The sequence below is a fragment of the Microchirus variegatus genome (genome assembly GCF_963457635.1).
Source record: "Microchirus variegatus genome assembly, chromosome: 17".
NCBI classification, from domain to species: domain Eukaryota; kingdom Metazoa; phylum Chordata; class Actinopteri; order Pleuronectiformes; family Soleidae; genus Microchirus; species Microchirus variegatus.
This window is the reverse complement of record NC_139818.1, coordinates 18,790,347-18,802,478: the sequence shown is the minus strand read 5'-3', so window position 1 is coordinate 18,802,478 and position 12,132 is coordinate 18,790,347. Positions and strand designations below refer to the sequence as shown.

General features: G+C 37.6%; 1 protein-coding gene across 1 annotated transcript in view; it reads right to left on the bottom strand.

The window, feature by feature from the left end:
- Positions 1–6,465: 6,465 nt before the first annotated feature.
- The window catches only part of LOC310939569 (corticotropin-releasing factor receptor 1-like), a gene marked incomplete at both ends in the record, with an annotated part of 72,120 nt that continues 66,453 nt past the window's right edge, over positions 6,466–12,132 (bottom strand). Inside the window, 4 exons of the mRNA XM_083904345.1 lie at positions 6,466–6,606; positions 11,564–11,605; positions 11,723–11,858; positions 11,976–12,061. Of these exons, the coding sequence (XP_083760471.1) occupies positions 6,466–6,606; positions 11,564–11,605; positions 11,723–11,858; positions 11,976–12,061 (405 nt within the window). The remainder of the gene's footprint in view (positions 6,607–11,563; positions 11,606–11,722; positions 11,859–11,975; positions 12,062–12,132) is intronic.

The window sequence follows — 12,132 nt, the reverse complement described above, 5'->3', positions numbered from 1 at the left end:
GAACATAGAGACTCGCATGCTTTGTTAATTACAGTTTGGATGCAAATTTGCGGATTTAGGCGCCGTTTGTTGTTTTTTAAGTCCAAGTCTGGTAAACGATAATAATAAAACACACTAAACTCACGTGTAAACAAGTTAATCGGAGTGGTGTTGGGTGTAAACTCGGAGGCATTTCTAATTAAAAAGACCACCTTTGTGTTCATTGGAGAGACTCAGACTTGACTTTCTCACAAAGACTGGAAGTGGTTATTCATAAAGCATATATATATTATTATTATTATTGCTGATTTATGTTATACTCGAAATATGATTCTGTTAGTGCAGTGTCACTGTCTTTGTTGTTGACATGTTGCAGCTATTTGTACTTCTTTTCTTTCTATAAATAGACACTTTGAGAAAGGAAAGACATGGGTCTGTATTCTGTGTTTACGTTGCCATGATCTAATCAAGCTGTTCCTCTGTGGATCTTCTGTTGTGTTCAATTTGCCTCATAATAGGGGGGAGAAAACATTGACATGTAGTTGCCACGACATAACACTAGATGGCGCTGACACATTACACTCAGAGACAGAACCATTCTGTATGTTTACTGCAGTTAAAGGTTTTATAGCACACCACATTAATGTTCAGTACTTTTTCTGGTTAGAGACTTTGTTTCATTGTTGTCGTTTCATTTTGTTGTCATGTCATCTGTGATTCATTGGATGTCCAGTATTTTACATATACATATAAATATAAATATACAGTAAAAATGTATTTAATATATGTATGTTTATTTTTTATCTATACATACATACATATATGTGTGTATATATATATATATATATATGTGTGTACATATTTGTATGTATGTATGTATATATTGGCGACCTTGAGTGTCTTGAAAGGCGCCTTCAAATATAATGCATTATTATTATTATATATGTATATATATATGTATGTATATATATGTATGAATGTGTATATACATACATACGTATATATACACATATGTGCATACATACGTATATATACACATATGTGCATACATACATATATATACATGCATACATATATATATACATACATACATACATATATATACGCATATATACACACACATACATATATACATATATGTATGTATGTAAAGCTGTAAATGAACAGATTTACACACAATAGTGTTGATCAATGACCCTTGTTTTCCACTCCAGCAAAAACAGCATTAATATAACATTTGGAAGTGCATTATCACATTAAAGGATGCTTATTTTCAAATGTTAATATATGGCAGAGCCCGCAAGCGCTCTCATATATCGAGCGCACGCTGAACGTTATATTTGATGCATCTCCTAGCTCAGAGAATAACATATATCTGGTGTAATGTGGAGACACTCTAAAATTGCCAGTGCAGCCTCATGTGTCTGCACCACAGAGGGGTTTGTGGTGACAAGAATCTGCGGGGAAGCTCATATTTAAATGACTTGTTCTCCTTTTAATGAGACTTACTCCGCACTGTCTCTCTCGTGATTTATGCGATGCATCAGCCTCCTCCTTAAAGTACAGCTCCTTAACTGAAGCTGAGTGAAAGTCTTTCTTTACAGGCTTCACCTCTAAATCAAAGGAAAATAGTCTGGTCTGTGTCTGGTGTAATTATTTTGACACACGTTTCCCTAGAATTCTGCATTTTGTGCTTGTTATCTTCGGAAACTGAAGAGTTTTGTACCAGCTGACCCACCGTCGGGCCACTCGAGGGCACGCAGAATGCATTGAATTTCCTGCAACACCACTTTTTTTAAGGACAGGAGCAGGCTGTCATTTGTGCCTCTTAGCTACACAGCACTCGACAAATCAACAGCATGCACGGTGCTGCAATTATGCAGTCATCACAACGGTTTAACTAATGAGAATAAGAATTGAATCACCCTCACCGCAGTCTAATCATGGAGCTGTGAAGATGAGCAACTCTGCCCCAAAGCAATAAAAAAAAGAAGGAAATCCTAATTGTAAATATGAATCCACGAGTTCAGTTCACCCACAGCAGCTCTGAAGGCGATGACTAACCTTTTTAAAACGAAAAGTTTTTGCATGAAAATTCACATCCGGCGTTGCATTATGGCAGCGCCACGAGGCTCAAAATCACAACGCATATTGTGATCCTTTTGGAGAAAACAACATCATGAATTCTGTCACAGTCAATTTTTGCAACTTGTATCAACACCCCCCCGTCCAAACACACACACACTCACACACACCAACGTCACTCACACACACATATTCTCTTCCGTTTTGGGACCACGCTCTGGCCTGACATCCCAGAATAAAAGCAGGGAAAAACTGTCTATTGTAAACAGTCATGGGAGAAAACAGTGCATGTTCACTTGGGCAGAAGGGGCTTATGTAAAAGTTGTGCTTCCCTTTCAGACACGCACACACACGCACGCACACACACGCACGCACACACACACACAGCTTAAAAGGATGACAAGATGCTCAAAAATGTATTTCTTGTTCGCTTCCGTCTCGGGGGGACTGAGAATATAAATGGCAGTGTTATTCTGAGAAGAGCCTGTAAAACGGGTACAAGCAGCCGAATATGTACGTTTTCTTTTAATGGCATTGTGTTGTCCATTTAAAAAAAAAAAAAAAAAAAAAAAATGCGTTCTATAAATAAACTTGTCTTGACATCACTGCCATTTGTTTAAAATTTTAATTCAAGTCAAATGCAACACCCAGTTTATTATCTCTCTATGACATCTCTTTTTTTTTTTTTCAAGTATGAAAATAACAGTATTGGAAATAAATAACAATAAATAATAGCGTAAATTACATTGTGACTTTGATTGCCCACCACATAAACGTATATACCACATAGCTGTATGGAAAAGCCCGTGCTCTTTGTTTGAACAGATGCTTCCGACTGTGGTGGTCAACATACACCTGTTCAAACATTTTTGGTTGCTGCGTTTTTAAAAAGAAAAAAAAAAAGACATGAAATTTACTCTTCATATTGTGAGGCAAAAAAAAAAAAAAAAAAAAAGTGCATGTGTTTTCTGGACTTTTTGAGTACAACCGAAAAAAAACCCTCCCAATCCCTGGATGCAGCAGCTGAACTTGGCTGCGTTGTTACAATAGATGAATAACATTAGAATAATACACATCACATTGGCTCGTGAAAATTCTAAATAAAAACGTGACTGTAGGGATTACAACAACTATAAAAAACAAGGATGATAATCATTTACAATTTGACATAAAGAGCAGTTCACTGAAACTGCTCAGGTGCCAGGCATACTGGTATAGAAGGAATGTGGACCTGTGAGATCACATGGATAATGTGCCCAGATGACTTACAGTGAATGGTATGTCGTCGTTTTGTTTTCCTGCTTTATATTTGTGATGTCTACGCTAGATTCTAATATCCCACTCTTTTATATAAGCATTTATTTATTTATATTTACAAGTAAACACAGCTTTACTGCACAGCCCGCTCACATGTCATACTTCAAGTTAACCGCACAAAGTCACAAACACCGTCCCCGATCCGTCTCAGCGAAAGATGCTCTGTAGCAAGGGTTGTTTTTTTTTGTTGTTTTTTTGGCAGAGATAAGAGTTAAGTCTCTTAATTGAAGAGTTATGTCCCAGGTAATACACATATACACATGAATGTGACAGTAAATGAAAAAAAACCAATCATAATATATATATATAATCAAAGGAGAAACATGTGAAACACAAAGATTAGCCTCTTAACGTTAGCTAACTTAGCATTGCAATAGTCTTTAGGCATATTTTCACCTGACCCAAGTCGCAAACACCGTCCCGATCCGTCTCAACGAAAGATGCTCTGTAGCTAGGTTATTTTTGGCAGAGACAAGAGTTGTCTCTTAATTTAAGAGTTTTGTCCCAGGTAATATACATATACACATAAATGTGACAGTAAATTACAAAAAAATCATGTTATAATCAAAGGAGAAATGTGTGAAACACACATATTAGCCTCTTAGCATTAGCTTACTTAGCATTGCAATAGTCTTTTGTTGTGTCCCATGTAATATACATATAAACATGAATGTGACAGTGAATGACAAAAAAAATCCGAATATATGTTAAAATCAAAGGAGAAATGTGTGAAACGCACATATTAGCCTCTTAGCATTAGCTAACTTAGCATTGCAATAGTCTTTTGTTGTGTCCCATGTAATATACATATAAACATGAATGTGACAGTAAATAACAACATAAAAACATAATATATGTTATAATCAAAGGAGAAACGTGTGAAACACACAGATTAGCCTCTTAGCATTAGCTAACTTAGCATCGCAATCGTCTTTAGGCATCATTTTCACCTGACACAGAGCTTAACATCTGACCTACTCAACAAAGACTTTGAATAAATGCTGTTTGTGTCTGTATATAAACAATGGTTTAGCATAACATTGAAAACATAATCAAATGGCAGCCCATTTACAGCGTATAGTACCAACTCAAGCAGTCGTAAAAATCGTTTAATTCAACAATGTCCCCATTTAGACTTAGTATCATCATCTCACTAAATACGACCGTTTGTTCCTGGCATTAAATGAGTCCTGGATAAATCTCCTGTGATGGAATTTGGCTTCACCCAAGCACACACACAAGTTAAGTGTAAATACTGTGGCGGTGGGTACAAATATAGTCCGAAAAATCGGCTAAGGAGGTGGTCTCTGATCCACCGGGAGGACGCACGTGTACATAAATGGTCAGGAATGTGGACACATCGTCCTCAAAAGCACCTGTTTGTTGTTTCTGTGGTCAGATCGCCCGGGAACGCTGTAAGACGCGGGGATCGTGAGCAACTCACACCTGTGCTTATTTAGCCCTGTGACTGGCTAACTCGGGACAGATGTTAATACCAAGGCTGAACGGGGTCAATATGTGAGAAATAAGTGATTGCATGAAAACATTGCTAAAAAAGGAATATTTCAACGTCTTCAGAAATAAAATGAGTACAGAAGCGAGTCTGCTCTTTCAACTCTCAGGTGCATTTTGCTGCTGGCTTCATATAAGAGCGTATATATATATAGAACATAATAAGAGAGGTATATTTCATTAAACTTCACAAAAACAAAATTAACCGATTGTGTGCTTGACTTTAATAACGGCAGTGAATGCCATGAAAATACAAGTATACATATGTATATACATATACACGTGTATATATGTGTGTATATATATATAGACACACACGCATATATATATATACACACACATATATATATATATACACACACACATATATATATACCTATATATACATATATATGTATATACGTATACACATATATACCTATATATACATACACGTATATACATATATACATATACATATATACATATATACACATACATACATACACGTATATACATATATATATATACACATACATATATATACATACATACATATACGTATATACATATATATATATATACATACATACATATACGTATATATACACATGCATACATATATACATACATACATACATATACGTATATATACACATATGTATATATACACATACATACATATATACATACATACATACATATACGTATATATACATACATACATATACGTATATATACATACATATACGTATATATACACATACATACATACATGTATATATACACATATATATATATATATACACACATATATACATACATATATATATACACACATATATATACATACATACATACACATATATATACATACATATATACATACATATATACATACATATATACACGTATATATACACATCTATATACATACGTATATACACATACATATATACATATATATATATATACATACACATACACATATATATAAATATATATTTCCTTAAATTGACACAAATGCACCAACGCTGCTGATAAGAGGACAGAACAGAAGAAACACCAAACTCACATAAACACTGTGTTTTAGACAATTTAAAAAATAATCTGTGACACATTTAATTTAAATAACTTATTATAAGATCCCTGCCCCTGGTATCATTGGATTCCAGTGCCTGCTGGATGCGGGAATAACCTAGAATCGCTATCTGCAAGCTAACATGAAAGGATACGGCGTGGCATGGAGTGCTGTACATTCGAACCCAAAACTGCAATCTCAGCTTGGTCACATGCATCTTTTGATCCACTAACCTCTCCCCCCTTTGAAAAAGTCTGCAGTGTCCTGATTCCTAACCATTTCCGCTATGAAGTCTAATGTATAATGTTCCTCCTGAGGTGTGTGAGACTGACGCAGTCTCTCTCTCTCTCTCTCTCTGGCCCCTGCTCATAAAGTGTTTTAGTGTCCCCTCCAGTGATGTGGTAGGAAATGATGACAACGACAGCTGGAGGTTTCTCCCAAAGCATGTACAGTAATGTAGGACAAAGAAGGGTCTCTCCCCCCCCCTTCGCCTCTTTCTCTCTCTCTCTCTCTCATAGCGACGTGGACTGCTTGATGCTGTGAAAGCTGACCCGTGAAGGTGACGTGGGGATGGACATGGCCTGGGTCATCCTGGCTCGTATGGAGTGCTGCTCCTGCCAGCGGTGGAAACGCTTCCTCGCGGCCGAACGTACCTGTGGACAGCAAGCCGGAGGAATTAAAAACGGCCAAAAAGTTTGTTTCAAATAATATTTTTATATATACACACACACACTACCGTTCAAAAGTTTAGGGTCACTTAGAAATGTCCTTATTTTTGGAGGAAAAGCACTTTTTTTCAATGAATATAACATTAAATGAATCAGAAATACACTCTGTACATTGTTAAAGGTGCATTATGTAATAAATCTAAAGCAACTGGCCATAAAAACCTCCTAATATGTCACAGAGACTCAGGAATAATGTTCATGTTTATGTTTTGAAATCATGTTTTGGCATGTGGCGCCACCTACCGCCGTCTACCAATCATTGCAGTCAGTAGAGTCTCAGCTGCCGAGCAACCACGGGTTGCCAGTTACGTTAGAAAACGAAACCTAAAAGACCTTGATATTTTGAATTTGAATGTAGCAACCGTTTTTGGCCACATTCTTACATATGGCACCTTTAATGTGGTAAACGACTATTCTAGCTGCAAACATATGGTTTTTGATGGAATATGTACATAGAGGCCCATTTCCAGTGTTCTAATGGTACATTGTGTTTGCTAATCGCGTTAGAAGGCTATTGGATGATTAGAAATCCCTTGTGCAATGATGTTAGCACAGCTGAAAACAGTTTTGCTGGTTCTTTGACAAAAGCAAAAAATAATAATTATTATTTATAATCTTGTCAATGTCTTGACTATATTTTCTATTCATTTTGCAACTCTTTTGATGAATAAAAGTGTGACTTTTGATGGAAAAAAAAAAATTGTATAGGTGACCCCAAACATTTGAACGGTAGCGTATAATGTACAGGGATCCTTTAAGTTAATATTTAAATAAATGTCAAAAAGAAGAAAAATGGAAAGTAAAGAGTGGAGTGCCATTATTTACAAAAGAGAAATATGAATAATTGCCCTCAATCTATGGAAAATATAAAAAAATACAAAAACAAAAAAAACAGACTTACATAAGCAAAATAATGCAATGTCACCCTGTAGACGTAATCTAATCTAATAAAGTGCTGCATTAAAATTTGTGGTTTGAATCTAAAAATAATGCATTTTTATTTGTGTGCTTCCAACTGTTCAGGACTGACAATGATAAAAGATGCATATATGAGTCATAATTATGAATCTGGAGCAGATTTAGATAATGTGTGAGACATTAAGTTGACATTCAGTCAAATAAGTCACGTTTATCACTTTAAAAGTCACCATTAAGTACAAATTATGACTTGTGACAAGATTTATAAAGGCTCATAATTCAACTTCAAATCTAACCATTTGCATTACCATGAGGAACGTAGTCTTTCCCTTATCCGTCCTTTACCCTTCAACTTTCCATTATAGCTCTTTTTATATTTTATTTCATATTCCTGGCACAAACGGACGTCCGTATAAACAAGTCTCGGGCGACGTGAAACAGGATTTACGACTGCGATCCATTTACTTAATGTATTCTGTAAAGAGAAATGCGCCGCAACTTTAAGCCATAGATCATTTTAAAACAGGTTCCTCCTCCACCTTCCGCATTCCAAAATTAATCGTCCCACGTGTCCCACTTTTCTTCCCCCCACCATCCTCTGTAATCACAGCACAGTTGCTTTAAAGGAAGTTGCTTTAATCTAAAACGCTGATCCGCCACAACCTCACTTTAACATGGTTATATTTCACTCCATTCCACTGGTCTGCTCCACGGTTTATCTACTTCTTTCACACACGCTAAATGTTTTGTATTTGACTTGAACGTGACCGTGGGGGCATCCTCGTCAGTTTTCGGCTTCTCTCAGCCCTGTACAGAGGCGCAGCTTGTGAACAGGCAAGGCAGGCAACTGCTTGGGGCCCCCGAGCCGATAGGGGGGCCCCCCCCCGACACTCTGAGCCTGAGGGCTGTTTTTACTGAAATGTGCAGTGACCAGCCGCCTCCCCGTCCCCCTTAAACAACAATGGGCGATTAGCAATGACATCTCAGTAGGAAACCCCCCTAAAGGGGCCCCACCTCACTTAAAGTTATTGTTCTGCAAGTTGGAAAATGAAGAGGATTAGTAGCAGTGTATAGAATATCGTTTTTTACTCAGTTTATATATGTTTTTTTCAGTTATTTACAGTATTTTATTGTTCTATATATTTATATTGTTTTACAATGTGGGTTCTTTATATATATATATATATATATATATATATATATATATATATATATATATATATATATGTGTATATATATATATATGTGTATATATATATATGTGTATATATATATATGTGTATATGTATATATATCAATATATATATCAATATATATATATATATGTGTATATGTATATATTGAACTCGTACATTTTACGTTGTAACATAATGGTGATGAACACTGGTTGGAAGGGCCCCCTGGGAATTTTTGCTTAGGGCCCCTAAAGACTCTAGAATCGCCTCTGGCCCTCTAACAGTAAACCCAATCAATATCCTCAGCGAGCGGCAAACAACACACGGTTAAGAAGCTCCAACGCGACTCGTGATGAGAGAGTCATTCATCACCCGGGGCCTCAGAACAGCGTGGGACGATACCACCGACGGGAGGCTTCTGCAGTGAAGTCCTCTGATGTCACGTCCACATGCTCGTCCATGATGTGAGAGGCTTTGTGGGTCAGACTGAAACAGCAGCTTATGTTTCCACGCTAACGCCAACAATACTGTCTTTGTAAAACTAAAAGTCTAAAGGCGCTCTGAGGACATAAGCAGTGACTCCAGCATGTTGGGCCTAAAGGGTATTGATCCATGGATTCAACCTTCAAAAAGACCTTTTCTTTACCTGCTTATTTAAAACGCCTTTGATTTTTTTTCCTCCCCAACTAAGATATTGATTTATTTCAATGTTTTTGTCTGGACTGACAAGTTTATTGTATTGGTTATTGAAGAGTTTTCAGGGCCTCGGCGACATCTGTTCCACATCCGTTTTTCCTCTTTTAATTAAAAGCGTGTCAATACTAACGTACACGTTATGAAATAAGTATTTTGTGTTAGCGTTGCTTATCGACATTGAAGACATGCCGGATAGTATTGACTGATTGATAATGGACGGATTTCTTTTGAATGAGATGAAACCTGATATACGAATGAATGAATGAAGATATATATGAAGCACAATATACCATTGCCCTTAAAGGACAAGGTCATACATTTGCCAATGCTCTCTCGATTTGACATCTCGAGTGACATTCGTGTTCAAAGCTCAACGGTCCTTTAGATGTATATCAGACCGACATATTCCGACACATTTTGATATTGCAAAGTGCTTATTTGCAAAAAAATATATTACTACAAAATTGTTCCTCGGGCAGATGTGGCCGCCATCTTGTTGAAATGTTTGCGGAATTCGCAAAGCATCGTGGGTAAGTTCATCTTCCACTTCGTTTTAAAGGGATAGTTCGGAATTTTGAACATGAGACCTATTTTCCAACTCAGCCGGTGTGATGGAGACGTCTGGAGACGTTTTCAAGAAATTTCATTCAGTTCTTCTAGTTGCCGAGTTCGCTGATGCTATGGCTAGCGCAAGTCAATGACATTAAGTTAGCATGGCATTAAAAACAGTCATACCGACTCCACAGTGCACCTGAGGCAAATCGATTGTAACGGCAGACTATCGATGTACATATCTGTGTTGATAGAATAATATTTGAAACAAAACTAACGTCGCATCGCATGGATTTTTAAGGGACTACTTTCTCAGCACTATACTTCCGGCAACGGAATCAGTCCGCCGCTGCCGGAAGTATGACGCGCTGCTGCTGCTGCTGAGACATAAATCCTTCAAATTGCAAGGTTGGTTTTATTTCAAACATTCCATCAACACAGATATGTACATCGATAGTCTGTTTCTAATGCCATGCTAACTTGTATCATTGACTTGCGCTAGCCATAGCATCAGCGAACTGGGCAACTAGAAGAACTGAATGAAATTTCTTGAAAACGTCTCCAGGCGTCTCCATCACACCGGCTGAGTAGGAAAATAGGTCTTATGTCAAAAATTTCGAACTATCACTTTAAGCCTGCATCAGAACTCGCTGCATTTTGAGGGTTGATTATAAGGCGCAATTGCACGGACCTTTGCTCCCAGCTACACAAGAACATGCAACATTTTGTGTTAGGGCAAAAATGTCGGGTTAGGGGAGGTATTGAGACTGGGCCTTAGCGTCAAGTGTAATTATTCGACGATATCATATGAAAACATGTCATTTATGAATCTGATCGTTATATTGAGCAGCAGAGGCATACGCAGACTAATGACCTTTGTGTCACATTAATTGTTTTTTAACTTACTCTCAACTCTAGGGAGTAATTAATGATGAAAGTGTTCAATTTTGATCAATAATAGAGAAGCACAGACGACATTCTGCAGCGTCTTCCGTTTATCTACTACCTTCTTTTATAAAACAGCCCTTTAAACTTGTGAATTGCACCATAAATATGCAGCACATTCTCATATTCCCAACTTGAGTGCCATTAAAAATGGATCACAGTTGGCTCCTTTGTTCTCTTCCTTTTCTTACATTTCTTTTTTAAAACCATTTAGTTTATGTCATTTCATATAATGTATTTTCTCTAGCCCCGTGCAATTGTGGACAAATAACAACTTAACACAAAAACCAAAGCAATAATTAACACAATATAAACACCAAATAATGTGTGCGTGTTAAAAACATCCGCGCTATTTCGAGCAGGTTTCACCCCCGATTTCTCCACGGAACAAAATTAGGGTTGACGCCCGTCATAAAGCGTAAAACGCGATGTCACTTATGTCGGAACACGACGCGTCTTAATTGTGCCCTGGAAACAAGAGCTCGGAGGACGTGAATAAACACACACAAGCAACATTCACGGATAAAGAGAGGGCGCCTGAAGGAGCGGAAACACAAGTGAATGTTAGATCAATGAGCGGATGTCGAGGCGCTTACCTCACTGTTTAGGAAGCAGTAAAACACCGACACAAAGAAGCCCTGTGCGAGAGATAAAGAGAAGGAACACAAACATCGTCAGGAAAAGCACGATCCGGTGCAAACGAACCCTGATGTGTCCAAATATACGACGTGTGGAAGGGCTTTGCTGAATCGTACCTGGAAGGATTCCAGGAAGGAGTTGAAATAAATGAAGACTATTTGAGAGATCTTGTCCTCCCTGGAGTTGACGAAAAACGGCACGTACGTGATGCCCAGGAGAGGAAGAAGCACCAGCGTGGCCTTGACGGCTTTCCTGCAAGCGATCGCGACAGAAAGGTGCAAACTTAGTTTTTTTTTTTTAGACAAGGAGGTCGGACTCAGTTGATCCACCAATGAAACACATGCATTATTCAGAGCGTGCACATTTTACCTGTACTGGATCGTCTCTGACGTGGTGGAGGCTCGCAGTTTGGTCATCAGGATTCTCACAATGTTGAAGAGGAAAATGAAATTTATCTGCAGTTGTGTGGAAGGAGGGGGGGGAGGGGGGGGGGGGAATGAAACACAACAGTGAGAAGCTATTTATA